At 34.8% G+C, this 23,186-nt stretch overlaps 14 protein-coding genes and 2 pseudogenes across 16 annotated transcripts, besides 2 other annotated features; 7 read left to right on the plus strand and 9 right to left on the minus strand.

Moving 5' to 3' along the window:
- Positions 1-17,386: part of a mobile genetic element that runs on past the window's edge.
- Positions 3,059-4,154, plus strand: TVAGG3_0701260 (annotated as a pseudogene). The gene has a single exon. A coding segment is annotated over exon 1 (1,096 nt).
- TVAGG3_0701270 (protein of unknown function, DUF4108 family) lies at positions 4,193-4,612 on the plus strand (the record flags this gene model as incomplete). The annotated part of the gene is made up of 1 exon (XM_051243394.1): positions 4,193-4,612. One exon carries the CDS (start codon positions 4,193-4,195, stop codon positions 4,610-4,612), a length of 420 nt encoding a protein of 139 aa, XP_051089981.1.
- On the minus strand, positions 4,629-5,071 carry TVAGG3_0701280 (annotated as a pseudogene). The gene has a single exon. A coding segment is annotated over exon 1 (443 nt).
- Positions 5,108-5,983, plus strand: TVAGG3_0701290 (protein of unknown function, DUF4106 family; the record flags this gene model as incomplete). Its single annotated transcript, XM_051243395.1, has 1 exon — positions 5,108-5,983. One exon carries the CDS (start codon positions 5,108-5,110, stop codon positions 5,981-5,983), a length of 876 nt encoding a protein of 291 aa, XP_051089982.1.
- On the minus strand, positions 6,912-7,847 carry TVAGG3_0701300 (organellar and viral DNA polymerase type B; the record flags this gene model as incomplete). The annotated part of the gene is made up of 1 exon (XM_051243396.1): positions 6,912-7,847. The coding sequence occupies one exon, from the start codon at positions 7,845-7,847 to the stop codon at positions 6,912-6,914; it is 936 nt and encodes a 311-aa protein (XP_051089983.1).
- On the minus strand, positions 8,623-9,230 carry TVAGG3_0701310 (organellar and viral DNA polymerase type B; the record flags this gene model as incomplete). The annotated part of the gene is made up of 1 exon (XM_051243397.1): positions 8,623-9,230. A coding segment is annotated over one exon (608 nt), but the record flags the coding sequence as incomplete, so codon positions are not given.
- TVAGG3_0701320 (uncharacterized protein) lies at positions 9,993-10,316 on the minus strand (the record flags this gene model as incomplete). The annotated part of the gene is made up of 1 exon (XM_051243398.1): positions 9,993-10,316. One exon carries the CDS (start codon positions 10,314-10,316, stop codon positions 9,993-9,995), a length of 324 nt encoding a protein of 107 aa, XP_051089985.1.
- On the plus strand, positions 10,586-10,960 carry TVAGG3_0701330 (uncharacterized protein; the record flags this gene model as incomplete). Its single annotated transcript, XM_051243399.1, has 1 exon — positions 10,586-10,960. The coding sequence occupies one exon, from the start codon at positions 10,586-10,588 to the stop codon at positions 10,958-10,960; it is 375 nt and encodes a 124-aa protein (XP_051089986.1).
- TVAGG3_0701340 (uncharacterized protein) lies at positions 11,098-11,682 on the minus strand (the record flags this gene model as incomplete). The annotated part of the gene is made up of 1 exon (XM_051243400.1): positions 11,098-11,682. The coding sequence occupies one exon, from the start codon at positions 11,680-11,682 to the stop codon at positions 11,098-11,100; it is 585 nt and encodes a 194-aa protein (XP_051089987.1).
- TVAGG3_0701350 (DNA/RNA polymerases family) lies at positions 12,107-14,245 on the minus strand (the record flags this gene model as incomplete). The annotated part of the gene is made up of 1 exon (XM_051243401.1): positions 12,107-14,245. One exon carries the CDS (start codon positions 14,243-14,245, stop codon positions 12,107-12,109), a length of 2,139 nt encoding a protein of 712 aa, XP_051089988.1.
- Positions 14,292-14,876, minus strand: TVAGG3_0701360 (phage tail repeat-like family; the record flags this gene model as incomplete). The annotated part of the gene is made up of 1 exon (XM_051243402.1): positions 14,292-14,876. The coding sequence occupies one exon, from the start codon at positions 14,874-14,876 to the stop codon at positions 14,292-14,294; it is 585 nt and encodes a 194-aa protein (XP_051089989.1).
- On the minus strand, positions 14,896-15,048 carry TVAGG3_0701370 (uncharacterized protein; the record flags this gene model as incomplete). The annotated part of the gene is made up of 1 exon (XM_051243403.1): positions 14,896-15,048. One exon carries the CDS (start codon positions 15,046-15,048, stop codon positions 14,896-14,898), a length of 153 nt encoding a protein of 50 aa, XP_051089990.1.
- Positions 15,068-15,469, minus strand: TVAGG3_0701380 (uncharacterized protein; the record flags this gene model as incomplete). The annotated part of the gene is made up of 1 exon (XM_051243404.1): positions 15,068-15,469. The coding sequence occupies one exon, from the start codon at positions 15,467-15,469 to the stop codon at positions 15,068-15,070; it is 402 nt and encodes a 133-aa protein (XP_051089991.1).
- Positions 16,038-16,445, plus strand: TVAGG3_0701390 (uncharacterized protein; the record flags this gene model as incomplete). Its single annotated transcript, XM_051243405.1, has 1 exon — positions 16,038-16,445. One exon carries the CDS (start codon positions 16,038-16,040, stop codon positions 16,443-16,445), a length of 408 nt encoding a protein of 135 aa, XP_051089992.1.
- Positions 17,387-17,844: 458 nt separating the features above from the next.
- TVAGG3_0701400 (uncharacterized protein) lies at positions 17,845-18,230 on the plus strand (the record flags this gene model as incomplete). Its single annotated transcript, XM_051243406.1, has 1 exon — positions 17,845-18,230. A coding segment is annotated over one exon (386 nt), but the record flags the coding sequence as incomplete, so codon positions are not given.
- Positions 18,231-21,064: 2,834 nt separating this feature from the next.
- Positions 21,065-21,102: a mobile genetic element.
- Positions 21,103-21,795: 693 nt separating this feature from the next.
- On the plus strand, positions 21,796-22,903 carry TVAGG3_0701420 (fructose-1 6-bisphosphate aldolase; the record flags this gene model as incomplete). The annotated part of the gene is made up of 1 exon (XM_001312338.2): positions 21,846-22,832. One exon carries the CDS (start codon positions 21,846-21,848, stop codon positions 22,830-22,832), a length of 987 nt encoding a protein of 328 aa, XP_001312339.1.
- Positions 22,904-23,186: the final 283 nt, after the last annotated feature.

Below are 23,186 nucleotides of genomic sequence, written 5' to 3' on the forward strand. Positions count from 1 at the left end.
AGTACAACCACAAGCTAGAGAACAAACAGACCAGTATGCAAATATTGAGAAAAATAAGAAGACTTGACCCTAACGTTCCAGGAGTTTATGTTAACCTTTCTGGTTCAGATGGAACTGCTGCCACTAAAGTAAAACTGAAACTTAGAGTTCCTTTGTCATCTTTCCTCATCTTCAGGTTTTAAGATACTGCCAAACTGGGCAGGAAAAATTTCTATCGAACTTACTCCAAGCAAAAATAACTTAGTCATTGCACCAACAAAGACCCATTCACTATTACAGACGTAAAGGGAACAAATCAAACATCATTCGCCGAATTTTGCAAAGACAAAGTTGACTTAGACTTTGGTTTCTCAAACTTCAACAATGAAGTAAACTATTATTTCAATGCTGCCGGAACTGCTTGGGACCCAGTTAAGTTCACATGCGAAAAATTTGAATGCAAGAGAATAGAAAGCAGACTTGCAGTCTATATGTTGGACCCAGATATTTCAAATGCTTTAGCTGCCAAATATATTGCAGTTCCACTTATGTTCCCTATACACCAAATATCTGTCAAAGACTTTGCAGGTGAAGTTGGAAACCAAAGTGCTGACCCAGGTGCAAGAACAGATATTGCTTTAACAACTGCAATGAAACATGCAGATACTATGTTTGTACTTTCAGACGAACTATAAATGACTATTCTTGTTTCTACAACCCTGGTATTAAATATCATATAAACATAGATGGCAAATATTATCCAAGAGAAGAATATTCTACAGTTGAGGATATGAGGTCATACAACTTGACATTAGATGCTATGAACTTTAACAACAACTTCACAACAACCATTAACCCTGAAATGCAAAGTTCTATTATGCCATATGTGAAAGTATGGACTCATACAGGAGGTCAAAAAACTCAATATACAAATGGAGACCGTTCAAACTTTTGGCTTGGCATTCCATTTGCTGACTCAGAAGACTTTATGGGTGGTATTTCAACTGTTGGTACTGTACAAATACAATATACTGGTGACAGAGACGGTCCAGATGAATTGAAAGCAAAGAAGTTTACAAAACCAATAGCACTTTTCACGGAAGATGCTCTTTTGAAGATTCGTTCGATGAAACCTGCTGGGGCTCCTCAGATTGGCATAACGACAGCTTCCATCGAGCAGATTTTGGCAGCAGGTCAGTAAGTTGTTCTTGAACTGACTTCTCTCCGTCAAATATGACAGTACGCCAGTTTTGACATAATATTGTATTATAAACTTACCTTTAGAAATATCTGTAAGTTTTGTTGTTTATATTTTTGTCAACGTCAAGAACTTTCACCATTCAGTTATACCAACTTTCTTTGCTTTATGAAAATATTTAGGTTCAGCAAAGACTGCTATTCTATAACATTTACCATTGTTTGTATAAAGAACTATTCTGTCAATGTATTTGTATTGTTTGTGTGTGTAAACTTTGTTTCTGCTTCAATTCGAAGAGATACTCGAATACGTCCATCTTTTTATTCTAAGTAAAATGTCATTTCCGAAAAATAGAAAAGCGTAAGTGTTTCAAAAGGTTTAATGGCGGTGGCAGATGTGAAGTTAAATTCACCAACTCAAACAAACAGTCAAAGTGTTGTTGTCAATGTCAAAGACAGAGATGTTGAATGGGGGAAACCATACGAAGACGAAGATGGTATAACAATTGTTCCTGTAAAAGAACAACCAACATATCCTGAAGTTAGCAGAGACTTAAGTTCTGTTGCAGATATTCGAAACGACTACCAAAACAACTGAAAGACAAACTTCAAACTCAGGAGAAGATTTGTCAAGCTTTAAGTATAATGTTAAACTTGGTCGAACACAACCCTGTAAAAGTGAACTCATATGTCATTGCACCTCATGAAGTTTTGAAAGAACTATTGAAACTTTTGACAGAGGCAGACGATATAAACATCAAAGAAATAGAACCCGACATTAGTTGCTGTGTTTCATATAATGTCATTGACAAGATATACGTTATGAAAGGAGGTGAAACGTTGAACTTAAAGTATAGTTTCCCAGACGTCATAAAAATATTTGACGACCACAACATTTCATTAAGTTTATTTGCTAAGTAAAGGCAGAAGACATAATGTTTATACTATTACGACTAAAAACCCTGAGTCATATAATTCTATAACAACAAAAACTTACAAAGTCCTCAAGGACGGTATTGTAAACTAACTTTAAACACAATGACGACAAAGCCTGTTTTGCTCTTTTGACACCAGAAGACTTTATTGTTGTGAATGGTAAAAAATACTCCTTTGAAGATACTTACTCAGATATACCACCAACAGGTTTTGTTGACTTATTTAATACTTTAAGTACGGGTGTAACATGTGCTGCAACTAGAGCAGTTTCATTATGTTTGGATGTCCGACTGAGTTTACTATAAACGATATGAGCTATAATACAAAACTTATTTCTGGTTTTTACTACCAACAGTTTCCTATAACAGGAAAAGGTTGTCATACAAGGAATGTCTATTCCATTGACATTAAGCACACCAATCTTATATATTGTTTCAAACTTAGGTTCAAAGTGTTATTCGAATGTCGACAGAAACATTATGACCAAAAAATACTTATGCGTATAAACAATACTTTCTCTGCTGGTTTGCCTATTGTTCATTCGAATGCAGAATTTTCAACCTTAGTGAACTCAAACACTTTGGCAAGTATAACGTTGACATTAGTTGACGCAAACTTTGTTCCTGTAAAACTTTTATGTCCTATGTATTTGTCAATGACGCAGAAAGTTTCGAATTGGAAGATGCCAACTGGTGAAAGTATTGTATTACAAGAACAACTTCAACAACAAATAGCTCAAGAACAACAAATGCAACAAATGCAACAACAAAGTCAAGAATAAAAAAATAATTTTTTTTATTTTTATAAAAATGTACAGAATAGATGTTTCAGATTTTTATGACTTCCAAGCATTCAGAAATATGTGTCCATTTCGAGACTATAACAAAGCAGTCGAGAATTTGAAACGTTTAGTCATTTATGTTGACTCTGCCCAGAATGTTATGTCATGAAAGAATGGGATGTTGTCTTAACAAACCAAGAGCAACAATAGTTTCAGAACAAGAATGTAGACAGAAACTTAAGAAAAAAAAGTTGTACAAGTTGGAATGAAGATGTTAGATGCTTGGGATATCTTATTGTCAAGTTAGAAGATTTTTCAGTTCGAGGTATAAAAGTTTTATACACCTTCTCCAAACTTCTATTCTATCTTCACTGGATATAAATACGAACAAGTAGAATGGAAAGAAAATATTATAGAAGCTTGGTTAGACCATGTCAAAGAAATTATATGCAATGGAAACGAAAAGGTTTATGAGTATATCTTATGTTGGTTTGCAAACATCTTACAACATCCAAGTGCTAAAAATGAAACTGCTCTCATTATAATTGGAAAACAAGGAACAGGTAAGAACACATTCTTTACAGATATCTTGTGCAAACTGTTAGAGGGCTATTCGAACCCTAATATGACAAACTTAGAAAACATCTGCGGTAAATTTAACTCCTCAATAGAGAATATGAAACTTATAGTATGTAACGAACTTCAAAGTATAGATACAACAAAAGTTTTAAACTCAGATGCTATGAAGAGTCTTATAACAGATAAAGTTGGAGTTGTTGAAAGAAAGTATAAAGACCAAAGAGTTTGTGAAAATGTTGCAAACTTCATTATGGTTTCAAACAATGCTGTTCCGATGAAGTTAGAAAGTTCTGACAGAAGATATGTAGTTGTCAGAACGTCAGAAGCTCATATGCAAGATACAGAATATTTTGACGACTTAGCAGAAACTTTGACATCTGACTTTTACAACCACTTGTTCTCATATTTTATGACATTAGATATTTCAAAGTTCAATCCAAGACAAATTCCACATACCGAAGAGAGACAAACATTGTTAGAAGCAAACAAGAGTGTATATGAACTGTTCATAGATGAAACTGACTTTGAGTGTTTAGATGAAAGGTCATTGTACGATTCGTATAAACAATATTGTCAAGAATATGGTTATATGACAGCGTCTAAACGAACATTCTTGGCAAATGTCAAAAGTCTTTTAGATGTTCAGAATGGTGTATATACAAAGAAAAATTTTTATGAGTAAATTTTTAAAAAAAAATATTTTTTTATCCGATAGAAAAGATGACAAAATTCATCTCAGTAAACAAGTACATGTCAGGACTTAAAGAAGAACTAGACCCATTCACATATTTGAATGTTTACTTCTACCATTTTGAAAAGTCTTCATTCAGCAAAGTTTGGAACATCGAACCAGTTAAGTTTGCTATTGTGACTAAAAATGGTGCGAAATTTGAAGACTTAGACATAGAAGGTTTGTTAACAGTCAAAGAAAGTTTTGACAGAAGGTTCTCAAACCTTAAAGAAGGCAAAGCATACAAACTTGTTATACCTTATGAACCAAAGAAAGCAGACGACTATGAATATTATGAGTCTAAGATAGTTGAAGTTCAAGGTAAATTGGGTAAAAAGATTTTAGAGTCTAAGCCAGTGTTTACTCCTAAAGAGGAAGAGAACATTGACATTGACCCAGAAATGTTCTAAAAATAAAATTTTATTTTTACATGTCAAATTTCTTTTTCTCTGGAACTGGTTCAGGTTCTTTCTTCTCTTCTTCTACTTTCTTTTCTTTCTTCTTCTTTTCTGGTGGAGTTATGTCAAATTTGGCGCAACTATATTTATGTAAAAGTTCTTTGTCCTTTAATAGCTCATCTATTCTGTTTTCTATTTCATCTTCAAGAACAGCGCATGTGTCTTCTTTGCATTCTAAGAACTTTTGTTGGACTTCATCTTTCCAATCGGCGTCATCTCTGTCAACAAGTCTGTCATTGACAAATTTTAAGACTGCTCTGCTTAATTTTTATGGTTCTTGTCATATTCCCAGAAACAGAACTTTAGAACAAATTCACCTTTCTTGTTTACACTATGTAAGATTTTATGGTCGACAGATGTTTTGCTGTCGAAAAGCTTGTCTCGAATATAGATAGCGAAATCGCTAGACATTTTCTAAAAGATAAAAATTTTAATTTTTCTAAAAATATGTTAGAAAAAAAGTTTGCTGACATTGACAAGAAATTTGAGAATGTTTTAAACAAGAACAAGAGGAAGTTAGAAAATGCTCAGATAAAGCCTATACATGACAAGTTCTTATTTGCTCAGAATGGTATAACAGGTCTAATTGCACCACCTGGGTCGGGTAAGACTTTCACTTATCTTAAAATGGCTGCACAACAACAAGAACTAGATGAGAAAAACCCATTCTATGAGTTAGTTGTTATTTGTTCGACTTCTGGTCAATTTGACCAAACCGTCAATTCGTTCAAAGATATTATAAAGAAGTCTAAGTTAGTATGTATAAAGGATACTGAGTTGTTAGATTGGATAAAGAAGTACCAAAGAAGAGTTTTGAAGTATAATGCTATAAATGAGTATATAAATTCTAAGTTTAAAGACCCAAATGAGGAAATGCAGAGAATATTAGACAAACACCACTTCAGAAACAAACAGAAAGAGATAGAATACATTTCGAAGAAATTGCAATCTTACGATTGGAAGACTTACCCTCATAGATGTCTTCTTATCTTAGATGATTTCGCCTCTCATCCTTTGTTAAAGAATAGAGAACAAGATATGTGTCGAATTCTTAAGAAGCTCAGACACTTTAACATTTCAGTTGTCATTTGTGTACAGACAGCAAAGAGTTTAAGTAAGGATGTTAAAAGAATACTTACTGACATTGTACTTTTCCCCGGATTGTCCGAAGACGATTTCATGGAACTTATGAAAGAGTCCATGGCAGGTAAGTTTGACAGACATGAACTATGGGAGAAGTACAAAGTCATACAAGACCCTCATACTTCTTTCAGAATTCATATCTACGCGAACAAAGTTCAAATTGTAAAAAGTCAAGCTTGAAAAATAAATGGTTCATCTACCCTGCTTGTTTGAAGTTGTCAAAATACTCTGTTATTTTTCACTGTTTTCATAGAGTTTTGGCGACTAAGGTTTCTTACCTACTCGCTGTTCTTCACTGTTTTCATACGGAATCTCTTCTCTCGGTTTTCCGAGGGAAGCAATCTTATGCCATTTTACTCAGATTTTTGTGCTGAATTCAGCAAAAATATATTTTAGGGTAGAAGGTTAGATCTAACCTGTTTTCTAACCTCTTTTCTCACCTCATGAATTTTCATGATTTCATCGTAAATGTTTTGTCAAGACTTCTTCGTATATGTTTTGTCAAGACTTATTCGTAAATGTTTTGTCAAGACTTCTTCGTAAATGTTTTGTCAAACATGAACGTATATGTTTTGTCAAGACTTCTTCGTAAATGTTTTGTCAAGACTTCTTCGTATATGTTTTGTCAAGACTTATTCGTAAATGTTTTGTCAAGACTTCTTCGTAAATGTTTTGTCAAACATGAACGTACATGTTTTGTCAAGACTTATTCGTAAATGTTTTGTCAAGACTTCTTCGTAATGAGCGTAAATCAGACAAAAATATATTTTAGGGTAGAAGGTTAGATCTAACCTCATTTCTAACCTCTTTTCTAACATGGTCTAAAACACACAAAACTCATGATTTTTGGTCATTTTTCAGCAAAAATAATGTTTAGGGTAGAAGGTTAGATCTAACCTGTTTTCTAACCTCTTTTCTACCCCAGTTATTTTATAAGCGTTTTACATGGTAAACGTTATTTTTTAAATTTTGTGAAAACTCAACGGTTTGACACAAGCCCTAAAAATTATTTTACTCAGAATTTTGTTGCTGAATTCAGCAAAAATAATGTTTAGGGTAGAAGGTTAGATCTAACCTGTTTTCTAACCTCTTTTCTACCCCAGTTATTTTATAAGCGTTTTACATGGTAAACGTTATGAATTCGTGAGACTCTAAACAGTTTTGTAGCTTCTATTTCTTCGCTGAGGATATCGAATGTTTTAACTATGCCGAAAGTCTCTTTATACTTCTTCTTGACGTCAGATAGAAGGAAATCTTCTGCTGTTGGATAGTTTTTGTTCAGAAATTCTAACATGTCCATTTTATTTTCTACCGGCTTCTCTGCTTCTTTCTTTAAGTCTGCATAGTCGTTTCTCATACGTTCTATCTCTTTGACGGAGTAGTTATATTTCCTAATTGCCGCTTTACATTTAGAACATTGCGGGTTCATTTTTGCGTTATATTCTGAAACCTTACCTGCTAAAACAACCAAGGCGTCAATGGTTTTCTTTAACTCAAAAGTTGTTGGTCTTATTTGTTCGTTCCATATTTTACATCTTTTATCTTTATCTCTTATCTGCCATACACATTCAGCAACTAACGAAACAAAGTTGTCGTAGGTCTTAAATTCTTCAGATTTATATATGTCAGAAATATTCTTATATACCATGTCGCAATCTTTGTCCATAACCTTATGGTTGCAATGAAATCCTAGAAACTCATAGTTTACCTTACGAATGAACTTCTTTATTTCTACTGAGTCAGTTGCTTTGACTTCAATTTCGTCGAATTCAGGAATGGTTAGTTTTTGTTGCTGAATTTCAGGCAATTTAGGCAAATGGTCAATAATGTCCTGCATTTCATAAAGATACTGTTCATTTGTTTCATCTTTCGCACTACAGTCTAAATTACATGTTAAAAGTTCTTGCTTTATCTTCTGGATTTCTGTTTCAAAAGTATATGAAGAAGGAATGAAGCTTTTCATTTCTACTAACATAGATGTTGGATTCATGACTAACGAGTTTGGTGCTGTTGTTTGAATTGTTGTTGTGCCGATTGTTGACATTTCTGTTCTTTTATACAAAATAAAAAAAAATAAAAAAATAAAACTAACTTTATTTTTTATTTCGGGAAAATTCATGAAAATTCAAGAGGGTAGAAAACAGGTTAGAAAACAGGTTAGATCTAACCTTCTACCCTAAATTATATTTTTGGGTCCTTTACACTCATTACGATGAAGTCTTGACAAAACATTTACGTTCATGTTTGACAAAACATTTACGAAGAAGTCATGAAAATTCAAGAGGTGAAAAAAGAGGTGAAAAAACATTTACGAAGAAGTCTTGACAAAACATTTACGAAGAAGTCTTGACAAATTCAAGAGGTGAAAAAAGAGGTGAGAAAAGAGGTGAGATCTAACCATCTACCCTAAATTATATTTTTGGGTCCTTTACACTCATTACGAAGAAGTCTTGACAAAACATTTACGAAGAAGTCATGAAAATTCAAGAGGTGAAAAAAGAGGTGAAAAAACATTTACGAAGAAGTCTTGACAAAACATTTACGAAGAAGTCATGAAAATTCAAGAGGTTAGAAAACGTGTTAGAAAACGTGTTAGAAAACGTGTTAGATCTAACCATCTACCCGACATTCTCGTCAAATACAAAAAAATGAAAAAAATGACACTTTTTCATTAGATAACTGTTATTTTTTGACGAAGTGAACGTTGACACTTCGTCAAAAAAATCCCTGAAATCATATCTTACATACAAAAAAATACAAAAAAATGACACTAACTTTATTTTCTGACTTTCACAAAAGACCAAAAATAAACGCTTTACATGTATTTTTCAGCAACTTCGTCAAATAATTTTATAGCTTTATCTATCTCATCTACTTCAAACGTTTCTTTACCTTTCGTGGGAGCACCATACATTTTCTCAAACTTTTCGAGTAGTTCTGTTTCAGCAGCTCTCATATCATTAGCAAACACAACCTTGACTATATTGACTGTACTGTCATATCTTAGAGTTATATTATATGTTCTTCCTATCTTATATCTCTTTGTATTGAAGTCCTTCGGTTTCTGAACGATGTAAAGTAAGCCTTCACTGCAACGTTCCGTATCGAATGAACCATATGTTATGAAGTTATATCCAACAACTGGGTCAATCCATAACAAAACTATTGGTATAAGACTTTTGTCTATAAGATATGCTCTTGTTCCATGAAATGCTACTGATATCATAAGCTCAGGATTTCTTGTCAAAATTTTCTGAGTAGAAGCAATTCTAACCCAGTCCTTCGGTCTCTTTCCAGATGGAGATAAAATGTCTGACAAAGAATATTTGTTGTATTTCTTTGAGTATCTTACGTTTAAATCACCAATTCTAACCACTTTGGTGTCATTGTCTATCTTTTTAACTGTTTCAAACTCAATGTTTGACATATATGTCTTTACATACAAAATAAAAAAATAAATAAAAATAAAACTAATTTTATTTTTTCTATCTTAAGGAAATTCATGAAAATTCACGAGGGTAGAAAAGAGGGTAGAAAAGAGGTTAGATCTAACCTTCTACCCTAAAATATATTTTTGGGTCCTTTACACTCATTACGAAGAAGTCTTGACAAAACATTTACGAAGAAGTCTTGACAAAACATTTACGAAGAAGTCATGACAAAACATTTACGAAGAAGTCATGACAAAGCATGTACGATGAAGTTTTGACAAATCATTTACGATGAAATCATGACAAAACATTTACACTCATTACGATGAAGAAGTCTTGACAAAACATTTACGAAGAAGTCATGACAAAACATTTACGAAGAAGTCTTGACAAAACATTTACGAAGAAGTCATGAAAATTCAAGAGGTGAAAAAAGAGGTGAGAAAACAGGTGAGATCTAACCTCTTCACCTAAACATTATTTTTGGGTCCTTTACACTCATTACGATGAAGTCTTGACAAAACATTTACGAAGAAGTCATGACAAATTCAAGAGGGTAGAAAAGAGGTTAGAAAACAGGTTAGATCTAACCTTCTACCCTAAAATATATTTTTGGGTCCTTTACACTCATTACGAAGAAGTCTTGACAAAACATTTACGAAGAAGTCTTGACAAAACATTTACGAAGAAGTCATGACAAATTCAAGAGGGTAGAAAAGAGGTGAGAAAAGAGGTTAGATCTAACCTTCTACCCTAAATTATATTTTTGGGTCCGGGAACAACTTTCTCTCAATAGGGGCTGTAGCGTACTCTTTGCGTAAGCGGTTCAGACCTTCTTCGAACTCTTGGTCTCTCTTCGATTTGGATTGAGATTGGAATTGCTGGAACATCCAAGGGTTGGGGCAGTAAGGCATAGGCTGAGGAGGGTAGTTCGGGAAGCCTTGTGGTGGGTAGTAACCTTGAGGTGGAAATTGGTAGAAATTCGGAGGTACTTGCTGGAACTGAGGTTGCTGAGGAGACTGTTGTGGTTCTTTAGGTTCCTCTGGTTTGGGAATGGACTCGGTTGGTGGGACGTGAGACATTCGTTTGTGTCCTGTCGGAAGGAAAAACTTTTCCTGTCGGAAGGAAGAACTTTTTCTGTTGGAAGGAAAAACTTTTCCTGTCGGAAGGAAAAACTTTTTCTGTCGGAAGGAAAAACTTTTTCTGAAGTTCGACCAAAAAGTTCTCAATTTTCGAAAATTTGAATGGTTTACGGACGGACAACTGGAAAATTTTTTCTTGTCGGAAGGAAAAATTTTTTCTTTTGTCCGGAAAATTTTTTCCAGTTGTCGGGAAAATATTTTCCTGTCGGATGGAAGAACTTGGAATGCAAGAAAGACTTGACGAGGCAATTTACCTAATTGAAATTAACAACTGCGTAAAAGACTACTTGCGCAAGGTCATGAAGCCCAAGGTCAAGTTCACCGCTATTTCTGGAAGGGCTGCCTTGAATCTCGAGACTTCGACTGGAATTCCAATTCAAATACCAGAAAACACTCCTTTCGACGACATAAAGGACGCCAAAAGAGAAGCCATTATAAAGTTCTTTGCCAAGCGTCCTTGGATACTACTTCCAAACAGAGAGAGTCCAATTCCACGAATTATACAAATTCTCAAGGGTCTCCTTCGCTTCTCTGGTCAGCCATTCTACATAACCTGTGAAGGCGACATCCAACCAGTTCAGTAAACCTTAACGTTTAACTTCACTTTTTTATGTTTTTTGTGAAAGTGTCAAAAATAAATTGTTTTCATGAGTTTTCTACGATGTTAGAAAAGTGGTTAGAAAACGTGTTAGATCTAACATGCTAACATAAACATTATTTTTCAATACTTTTTCAGCACTTTTCCGTAGTTATATATGAAAGACAATTCGAGATAAAAGTCATAGTACAATGGAATAATATGTTGCACACCATTTGTTGTGAACCAAACTTGAAAGTCAGAGAAACTGTTACTAGGTGGTTCGTAGAATTTAGAAGCAAAGTCATAAAAGTCCTTACCAATACATAGAAAACTATTGTTGCTTGAACTGAAACTTGCATGACACATAACATTTTGAGGGTCAAACACGTTTCTATAAACTGTCAAATCTGCTGGTGGAAGTATAAATTTAAATGGACCATCTGGTGGTAATGGTTCGTTCTGGTTTAGTAACCGAAGAAATTGTGCCCAAGAACGTTTGTCTACTTCCCAAAATAAAAACTCTGTATCTCTTGGAGGGTTAATTTCAATCTTTTGAAATGAAACGGTGGAGTTCATCTTGTCATATTCTAGTTTCAGATAGTATGTTCCATTTAGTAAAGAGTCGTATTTTTCTTGAAATTCCCAATAATATTTGTTCATTTGAGTTTGAAAGTCATTTAGAGTTTTCTCAAGACTTTCGTCTGAACGAACTGTAAAGATTCTCATTTCGTCGAATTTGTCTATTAGACCATCAGAACCTTTATACTGCCCATGAAAATATACTGCGAACATAAATGCGTTAGTTCTATTTGAAAACAAAACTCTTCTAAATGCTATTGCCTTTGCATCTGAAGGACTTTGAAGCCAACGAATTGGATAGTCAAACCTGTATGCTCGGGATGAAATTTCTTCATCTGAAATAGTCCTACCAGCATTTGTAAAGATATAGTCTAACGGTTTTGTATCTGCTACTTTTGTTCTTTGTTTTTCAACCTGAAGCATTTAATATATGTAAAAATATATTGTTTTAAAATGGTATGCCATTTCATATTTCTCATCTAACAAACAAGTTTCCCAACGGTCTTCTCCAACAAACTCAGCGTACATTTCAAATAAAATTAAAAAATGTCACTTTTAAAAAAATAAATTTTTACTTCATGCAATGTTTTATTTCTGTGCCGTCTTCAAGTATGCCCCAGTACTTACGCTTGGAGAGGACATGAACTTCGGTGAAAATTTTGTCCAATTTGAATCGACCCATCTTTTCACCGACCATACCCATTTCAATGAGTTTGTTGTATCCTTCTTCGTTCGTCATGAGTGCGTCAATGTTCTCATAGTAAACCTTGACTTTGGATTTGACTTCGGAGAAGAATTTGTTGTAGTTGTCAAGGACTGCCTTTGCGAACTGAGGGTAAGACCAATGTTCGACAATAGGTTTTAATGTGGTTACTAAGCCACTTTGACCTTGAGTGAATTCGTACTTCAAAACAAAAGGAGAAAACCTTTCAACAAAGTTGTCGACCTTCTCATAATGTTTACTCTTCATCTCTTGAGGTTTCTTAATGGAATATCCCCATGTCGAATTCATAAGCAATTTGAGTGTCATTGCAAGTTTGGGGTTTGAAGCTTTCCTAATATCATACAGTTGTTGTATGACTTTTCCAACTGTATAGTTCCTTCCCGGGAACTCACCATCTTCGTTTGGAATTCCAGTCGGAATATATTGGACAAACCTCATGTATGCAGCGTTAAGGTCGACATAGTATATCTTTTCATCTGAGTCGAACTTGTCGCAACCAATTGGTCCAGTTTGTGGAAATTCAAGTGAGTCTCTTATCTTCTGAGAAACTTCTCCTGTTATCTCATAAACATCGTCGAAGCAACCTGTTTCATATAAAACCTTCTGACCTAACTCAGATGCTCTCCAATACAATTTGACGTCAATTGGATGTCTCAATGGAAGTTTGTTTATAGCATCTTGAAGTTCTTGCAACCTCATTGGAAGTTCTTCTGGTTCAGGTTGGTATCCGAACAATCCAACTCCTTGTGGAATTGTGTACTTCTTTTGTACTAGAACTTTGTCTGGAACAACTTTTGGTCTTGCTAACAGTGAAAAGTTTGTTTCGTCTTTTGGTACAAAAGTTTCTGTCAGCTTGTCATCTGGAATTGGTTCCAACAAACCTTTCTCGAAAAGAATGTTTACAGCTCTGACAATGTTGCACTTGCCTTTTCCGAACAATGGGTTTGTAAGACTTTCGTTCAACATGAAGTGGTTGTGGACAATTACAATCTTCAACCATGGTAAGTCTTTGTCAACAACATAGTCGTCATGTGAAGAACCTTTAGCTGTAGGTATGTTGACTCGGATATTGACATTTGCCAACGGTGCAATTTTTGCCAATTGACCTCTGAGAATGTACCTTGTCTTCACACATGACTCAAGATACTTCATCTTCTCTTCTGTAACAAGACCAGAGTTCCTGAGACATGTAAGAATACAAGGTTCATTGACAATTGTTTCAATTGAATTGTAAATTCCATACCTTGTCAAGTCAATGTCAGACTTATTTATGAACGGAAAGTATCCAGCATGTTGTCTGACTGCTTGAGGGTTAGGTTGGTACCATTCGAACTTGACACTTGCAATTCCTTCAATTGCATTCAAAATGTCTGAGTCGGAGTCAACCATTTGTTCTCTCTTTGTAGTCTTGAAAGCGTCAAGAAGTTTTGCGGCTGTTTGTTCATTGCCATTTGCATAGTAAATGTGACCATCCAAATCTGTTATGGTCAATCTGAGATTGTGTCCTTTCTTATTTCCGTCTTGAATTGCAGCAAGTACACCCATGAAGCCTTCTTTGTTCTTTCCTTCGTCAAAGTTTACTGTAAAGGTTCGACCAGATGTAATTTGACTTCTAACTTCACGATACTTCTCATATGCATATCTTGTTCTTTCCATGGGAGCATGACCATCCTCTGCACTACCTTTTTTCCTTCTCAAAGGATGCAATTGTTCGTCATGTTTCCAGTAGAATCTGGCAAAGCCGTCGTGTCCTTCAACTTGAGGTTCACTAACATCGAAAGGCATGTCCATAAGACGTTCTTCTTCTAACCTCTCTAGTCTGTTTGGATAATTTGCACGTGCTGTTTCCAAATCCATTTCGTAGCGAAGACCAGACAATTTGTCATAGACTTTTATGGGTCTTCCCTTCCTATATTTAAAATTCTTCGAAACTCTCCAACCATATCTTTGCAACTCTGCTTTTATTCTAGCAGATTTTCTATCCATTCTATATGGGGGCATTTTTATAAAAATAAAAAAATATTTTTTTTCTTTACTTTACATAACCGCCTGCTGCCATAAGTCTTTGACGCCAACCCATACCAGCTAATGAAGGTTGACTTGGTTTAGTTTCCAAACTAAACTTTGGTTTTGGTTTATCTTCAGTTTTTGGTTTTTCTTCTTCTATCGGTTTTTCGTCACTTTTCGGTTTCTCTGACTTTACCTCACCTGCAGGAACAGTTGTGTCGTCAACATCTTCATAAATATCATATGCCATTTGTTTTTGTTTTCCTTTCAACTTTTTGTGTTTGTTGTAAAGTTTAGAATATTTCGACTCTAAGTCAATGAGATGTTCTATAATGAACTGTTGGTCAGTGAAGTAAACTTTTCCATCTGTTGTTTCGAAAGCTCCTTCAGACTTCAATATTTTATTTGTGAGAGTCTGTTTCTTTTTTGAGATACTTGCCGTTCCATTTTTATGAAAAGTGACTTTGTAGTTAGGGTTTGTATTTCCAGACCTGGCACTTTCTATTATTGAATTTTTCTCTTCATCTGTAAGTTCTTTGACAGGTTTTGACAATGGTTCTGAACTTTTTGTTTGTGGTGTCAAATCTACCGTTTCAACTTCTTCGGTCATTTCATCTCAGTAAAAAATTTTAGTTTGGTTTGTTTTCAACTGGTTGTTGTTGTTTTTTAAGTCGGTCTAAAACTTCCTGAGGTATAGGAAGAACTTGACAAACACGTGGTGTAACTGCTGGAAGTCGACAAATCCATCTTGAACCCATTTGTCTCAATGCTGTATTGTTCATTTCATCTCAGTAAAAAACTTTACATTCCCCACGTTTGAGGCGGTTGAGGTTGGTTATTGTTTACCCACTGTTGTGCATGGTTATATCCTCTGTTAAAGAATCTTTCACCTTGGTCCATATAGTGTCCTGCTTGGTTATAGTAGTCATTTGCTTTGTTATAATAGTTTCCTGCTTGTCTTCCTACATTGTCCATCCATCCTTGAACTTTTCCTCTTGTTTCAGGATTTGGAATAAGATTTGTTGCATCTTGTGCTACATCCCAACCTTTCTGTACAGTTTGTATAATAGGTTGTGCTTTCTCTTTAAGTATACCTAATGTACTCAAAATCTTCCTTCCAACTCCAAATACACCTCTGGCTATTGTTCCAACTGCGGGCAAAAATCTGGATGCAACTCCTGCTAATGCGCCAAATAAACCCATTTCTTATAGGGTAAAAAATGACGAATCCAAACAAGGACCCCTATGTTTCTAAAGCGACAAAGAAAGCACTCATGAAAAAATCTTTAGTTCAACACCAAATGCTTGGTTTATGGATATCTTGGAAAACATTCCGAGAGTTAGAACAGATGGACCACCATACTGGCTAATATTTGTCGGTCAAAAACACAAGATACTGTGAAGCCATACCATTATGGTCCAAAAATATTTTAGATGTGAAAACTGCTTTGACAATATTCGTTGACAAATACCATCCAACAAAACTGACATCTGACTGTGAAAGTTCTTTCAAATCAGATGATGTAAAAAACTATCTGCGTTCAAAAAATGTAAACCAATATTTCATTGTCGACCAAAACCATTCTGCTCTTGGTGTCATTGACGGTTGTATAAAAATGTTAAGAGACTTAAACCAACCACAAGGTGTGAAGCAAATGAAATGTCATATGACGACAAGTATAGACACTTCTCCCAGGCAAAGATGAGACAAGTTTTAAATATTTACAATAACCGTAAACAAAAAGGTTTGGGAAACCACTCCCCCGAAGAAATGAAAAACAACCCTGACTTAGAGAAAGACTATATATTTAATAATTTAGTCAAAAGAGACAAACAAGAAAGAATGCCGGGCTTCAAACTTCAGAAAGGTGACAAAGTAAAAATAGAAATACCTAAACGCGACCCATATGAAAATACTATTGACTATGACAACAATGGGAACCCGACAGGTACTCACATTCGTGTTCGTAAAAATAGAAGAAAGTATACAAGAGAATATTATGAAGTTTTAGGCAAACATGGCAAAATGTACACACTGCAAGCAGAAGATAAAACGACTATTGTCAGACCTCGTTTCAAACTTGTCAAAGTTCAAGGTGGTATACTTTCAAAGACAGTTCCTAACAAATATAAGACAACTCCTGACGAATATGCTAAAGAAGTTGAAAATGACGACTAAGCAATTCTATACCATGCGTAAACTGTCATGTAAGGTGGCATGTAGTCTTTACTTTGTCCCGTTGTTTGCGTATATCCCGAAACGCGATGTGTATGGTTTCCTCCTCCCTCAGTGTTACTCCAGTAACAATTTATAGCAAACTTAACGTTGTCTTTAACATCATATCCTTTACCTTTTGTCATTGCTGACCAATCCCAATATCTATGCTTATGCCAACCTGCTTGAGATGTACTTAAATCTATGTAGTGACTGTGTGCAGGTAAATTTTCACCTGAAATCGTTTTACTTCCACCTGTTTCCTTTGAAGAGTTTGCACAATACAAAAACCTGTCGACTATTTGAGTCCAAGTTCCAAAACCAAGTACTACTTCTGGTCTGGTAGAGTTCATTGACGTATAAATAGAGCCTATAGGATATAATGTTTGAAGTATTTCTGTCTTTAATGTTTGAAGCTCTGTTTTGTCAGCCTTCTTATCTAACATTGCTGGTAGTTCATATGCTTCAAAGTTTCTGGCATGACTTTCAATGTTCCTGCAACTGTTATCTAAATTGTTTAGTGTATCTTTTACGCTTGTACTTGGATTCTCTAAAGGTGCACTTGAACCAAGGTCAAAGTTCAATATTATGTCGTCTGCTGTAAAAGTTGTAAAACTTGTATGTGTATGAGTCTTATCCGCCTTCTTCTCTAACTCATTGTTAACATAAGTTTTATCTGCTTTAAGGTCTAAACATCCTGAAACCCATCCTGTATCGGCTTTAGTTTTAAAAATCTTCGATGTCCATTCATGGTACCATTCAACCCTTTCTTTAATTTCATTATCTTTTTCATCCACATATTCCTTATCTGCTTTCTTCTCTAACGCACTAGCCACACATTCCTTATCCGCTTTCTTTTCAAGGCTAACGTTTAAGTCTGTTATTTCAGATATAGAATGTGTATGAGTCTTTTTAGAATATTCGTTTTCAGCTCTTGTCACTTCACTTGACATTTTATTGTCAACATATTTTTTGTCTGCTAGTTCAGGATGAGTATGTTCTTTTGTTGCATAAGCATTGTTAGCTCTTTCTTCTTCTTTTGCTATTGCATCGTCTACATATTCTTTGTCAGCTTTGTTGTCAACATCTGTTTTCAAAAGAAGTTCATTTATAGGTTTCTCGTTTAAAGTTCCTTTTGTTGGATTTATACAGACAGTATTGTTCTTCTTGTCTTGAAACAGAAACTCATCTGTCATTGGGTTTAATGTCAGTTTTAAGTTTCCTTCTTTCAATGACTCAGATATCTTAGAATAGTTTGAAAAGTTGTTGTGTTCTTATTTAGAGCTTGCATAATGAGTTGTCGGTTGTGTTGTATTTCTCTTATGGAAGCAATATCTTTCGACATTTTTATTCTAGATAAAATATGCTTTCAATAGAAAAAGAAAATTCAAGAGTTGCTACAACTAAACCATTAGATGAACTTTTTACTAATGTCGGTCAAAAGTTTGAGACAGAGACCGTAAAGCATGAAGGCTATCGTTTTGACTACCCATTAAGATGGCTAAGAGACCCATCTGTCACAAAAGCTATTGGCTTTCGTAGAATGAAGTTCATTTCAGAAGCCATACATGGTTTCCCATTTACGGTCGGTTTTGAAGTTCGATACTATAACAAAGAAAAACGTATGTATGAGAAATTTGAACAGGGAAAACTTTTACAAGTTAGTTTGCTTGTAAACTTAGAAACAACTCTTCAAGCTTTTCAAGAAAAAATAAACGATATCTATATCGAATATGCAAACCAGTATAACATTGACGAGGGAGAGTACCATCTCGATATTATTTATGACAGGAAAAATGCAACTGTTAAATCAATAAAATAGAAGACCTTGGAAAAACGTTTATATTTCTACAAAATATAACAACTTGGCATGGTATAGATTTATGAGGATGTTTAAATCAGCCTGCAGCATATCCAGTACACCCAGACTTTTATGAAGTCGAAAACCCTAATGGAACATATGAAAATGTTTTCGACCCAGCTGCTATTATTGTTCATGCTTCATTTTCTGGCGCCCAAAACTCTTTCTTATGCTTGGCAAATGACTTTTACGAAAAACCTACAAAGTTATACGAACCACCAAGTGGAAGTATTTCAGACTTTCAAGTATGGTTTACTACAGATGGAAGAAAAAGAATAATTCCATTATACCATGCGTTTTACTTAGAACTTAGTTTCATATACAACTACTATCGAACGGTAAAAATATAATTTTTAATACGGTTGAGGTGTTGGATTTGGTTGCCAACTAGACTGTGGTGCAGGTTCAGGCTGTTGTGTATAACAGGAGCTTGCTCTTCTGGTTCAGGGTCTTTAGGTATAATACCAACAAACTGACCTACTCTTTTACCAATATTTTTGACTCCGTTCCAAATTCCTCTTCTACGGTTTTTATTCCATTCCATATACCTCTTCCAACATTTCGAAAGAAGTTTCCAATACTACTGAAGAAACCCATTTTACTATATGTAAAAATCTAATGTCCGCCTAGTCTTTTGCGTTTCCTGTTGAGTTCCATAGCATTCTTTAACTGGAGCTCATACATTCTGTTTCTCCTCTGGTAGAAAACATATTCTGGGTCAACTCCTGTGTTCGCGTCATCTGCATAAAGTTGTTTATATCCCACTTCAGGTTTGTATAAAACTCTTTCCATCTCATATTTGCATACCATGGTGGCAAACCTAACGCAGCGTCATTTGACATGGCAGTTTGCATTTGTACATCTGTTGGCACTTGACCATAGTTTGCCATTGCAGTTTGTATTCTAACTTCATTTGGAATATTCTCTGGGTTTGGTTGTCCAGGTTGCTGTGCATTCGCTAAGTTCTGTGCGTCCATTTAATATTAGATAAAAATATCTCTTACGAGTACATATACTGAACATTTGCAGGCATTGGTTCATCTTCATATTCTCTATATCTTTCTGCCACGTCAAAGAAATAAATGACACAATGGAAAAAACCTAAAACAAGTAGTCCTATTTCAAACCACATTTACTTACTAATAAAATTTCTTTGTTATGACACTTTCTCCGGTTTATAGGACCTCTCTCATATTCTATCTTGTCATATCTAAACTCATAGTCATGTATGTCCTCTAACCATTTCATGACACTTTCTAAACCACTTTTATCGGATGTAAAGTAAAAGCATGGATGGTTATGTAAAACGTCTAAGTTTCTAAAGAGTCTCTCAAAGTCCAGTCTACTTGGTATTGAAAATCCCATGTGTTATAGAACGGCGGGTCCACTATAAAGAAAACATTTTCCTTGTCTTTATATTTTTCATACAACTCTGTCCAATGACATCTCACAAACTCTATACCCTCAATATATTTTTCTATGTCCTCTTTGAAAACATTTGTATAGTTAAGATATAAAACTTTTGACATAAGTGTTTCAATGTCATGAACTCTTATAGAACCACTATATAATAGTCTAGCAGATATACTATCCCAGTCTATATATTCTGCTTTTTTCAAAACCTCTCTCACAATATTTTTGTTATCTAATGGTATACGTTCCATCTTACCTATAGGTATCTTTTCTTTTAACTCTTTCAATATATTGTTTGTGTCTGGAATATGTTTGAGACGGTCCATATAGTTGTCGAAGTCATTGCATATAATCTTTGAGTCTGGGAATATTGTATGACATAAATGGGATATATAGAAACTTCCACCGAACAAATCTACAAATGTTAGACCATTCGGTAGTTTCTTAAGTTCTCTCAATATAATATCTTTACATCTACTCTTATTTCCAAAGAACGGTAACGGTGGTTTTGTAAAATTCATTTATATATAATAATAAAAATGTTTTTACCTGAAAAGTGACAGAAAAGTGACAAAACATGAAAACATATATAATTTGTGAAAAGCGACACATTATATAATGTTTTCGACCCAGAAGAAGGCTTCTTCCCAGAAGCAATGGAGGAAGAAGAAGAGTCCTCCGAATTCACACCAGAAGACTAACAATTTTCCGAATAAAAACTTCATTTATACTAAACATCTTCGGGGCTAGAGGGCACGAAGTGCCTGGAAGCCCCACTACCTTTTTAATAGAATTTATATACTATTCATCTATTAGTAAACACTACCGTATATTATTTTTTAAGCTATCTTATTTTTTGAACTTTTATTCAAATCTTTGGTCGCAAGAAGAATTGCATGATAAATAAAAACATTTAATCAAAGTCAATTTTATTTTTCATATTCAAATGGACTGAGTGTTAACATTTAACATTTTTTGCTAATTGTCGTCAAAAATTAGGCGTAAAGCAAAAATTGATATTTCATATGGTTTTATGATAGATAAGCATTATATTCCCACTCATTATATTCGTAAATTTTGAGGTTTATCCTTCGCTTTTAAGATCATTGAATTTGATTTTTATATAAAATAGTTATATATTAGAAAATAATATGAGTTTATGTGATATTATTTTTCAGAAGATTTTGTGTTCTTCTTCAAAATTTTATTTTTTTTATTAAAAAGAATCTTTACAAAATATACATTTACTTTAATTAATATTTAAAAACGTGCTCTATCAAAAGTTCCAAAAATTCAATATTTTAGCTTTTCTGAGGTGTCACTTTTGATGAATTTCTGTTTACAACATTTTTTCTATTTATTTTGTTCTAAAATTCTAAATATTTTTTTTTCATAACATAAAATATGATGTCTAGTCTCATTTACATAACAACATGCCTTAGAATAGGTTTTTTATTCTTTTTGTCACTTTAAATTAAGAATAAAAAGATAATTTAAATTGAATATTTGCGATTATTCTCACTAATGCTGCTTCCTCTTTTATTAGGTAGACAACAAAAAGTTAGCCTTGGACTCCCATATCAGATTTTTGATTGGTTGCGTATATAATGAGCTGGGATTGATAGACGAAAACCCAGTGAGAAAATTTTTGACGCCGATTCAGAGAGTCCTATCATTCATCGAATCATTGGTAAAGTATCCTACAACGATATTTAAAAACATAATTCTAATTTAATTAACCTGTTTATTATACGAATATTGCAATTTTTGCTTCTAATTCCGGAAGAATTTGCTGACATTGAGAAAACGAATTAATTTTGTAAAATATAGAGTGTGTGTGAGAAGAAAATATTATATCATATGCGAAGTGATTTTGTGGAAAAAATTTTCATGGGGATAGAAAATTTGACATCGGCATTTTACGACAAATGAGAATATTATTAGGCATATTATGAAGAATAAAAATTTCTCCATGACGATGAATGTACGATTAATTCAAATACAAATAATTGACAGGCTTCACAGTATTGAAAATATGACCAATCATTGAAGAAAAATTGATATGAGAAAAAATCAGTTCATTTTCATCCATGGCTGTTTCATACAAGTCACTTGGTCTCGTCAACTCAAAGGACATCTTCGCCAAAGCAGTTAACGGCGGCTACGCTATCCCCGGCTACAACTTCTCCAACCTCGAACAACTTCAAGCCATCATCACCGCCTCCGTCAAGACAGAATCCCCAGTTATTCTTCAAGTTTCTGCTGGTGCTCGCAAGTACGCCAACCAGACAATGCTCCGCTACATGGCTCAGGGTGCTGCAGAATTTGCTAAGGAAATCCACCCAGAGCACAAGCTCATCCCAATCGTTCTCCACCTTGATCACGGTGACTCCTTCGAACTCTGCAAGTCCTGCATTGATCTTGGCTTCTCATCAGTCATGATCGATGGTTCCCACCATCCATACGACGAGAACGTCGCTCTTACAAAGAAGGTTGTTGAGTACGCTCACTCCCGCCCAGACTACGTCACAGTCGAAGGCGAACTCGGCGTTCTCGCTGGTGTTGAAGATGATGTCAAGGCTGAAAAGCACACATACACACGCCCAGAAGAAGTTCAGGACTTCGTTTCCAAGACAGGTGTTGACTCACTTGCTATTGCTATCGGCACATCCCACGGTGCATACAAGTTCCCACCAGGCACAAAGGCCGAAATCCGCCTCGACATCCTCCACGAGATCGAGAAGAAGCTCCCAGGCTTCCCAATCGTTCTCCACGGCTCATCCTCCATCCCACAAGAGTACGTCGAGATGGTCAACAAGTACGGCGGCCACATGCCAGAAGCCGTCGGCATCCCAGAGCACCAACTCCGTGAAGCCTCCAAGTCTGCCGTCTGCAAGATCAACATCGACAGTGATGGCCGTATGGTCATGACCGGCACCATCCGCCGCCTCTTTGTTGAGCACCCAGACTGGTTCGACCCACGCCAGTACCTTGGTGAAGCCCGCACAAAGCTTACCGAGATGTACATGCGCAAGGACCAAGAAGTTCTTGGCTGCGCAGGCCATGCTTTCGACTAAATAATATTCTATCTCGATTCTTGTTTAAATCATTAAATTTTTATTTAAATAACTTTAAAATTTAAGCAAACATTTCCCTAATTTTACTTAATTTTAGCAGATAATGACTGAGTACTCTGATTTAGTCATCACCTACTTCATACCTCACTCTATCCCTTTCTAATGACAACTCTACAATTCCAAATTTTTTTCGAAATTCTATTTTTCATATAAAAAATTGTTGAAATTTCCTTCAAAACTCAAATTTTGAGAAAAATTTGGAAGATTTGGAAAAATTTATATCTGTAATTTGAAACATCTTTACGAATACATTCAGGTTTATTCACATTTCTCATAACTAATTCAAATATAAAA

This window comes from Trichomonas vaginalis, chromosome III, assembly GCF_026262505.1.
Source record: "Trichomonas vaginalis G3 chromosome III, whole genome shotgun sequence".
In the NCBI taxonomy this organism is placed as follows: Eukaryota; Parabasalia; order Trichomonadida; family Trichomonadidae; genus Trichomonas; species Trichomonas vaginalis.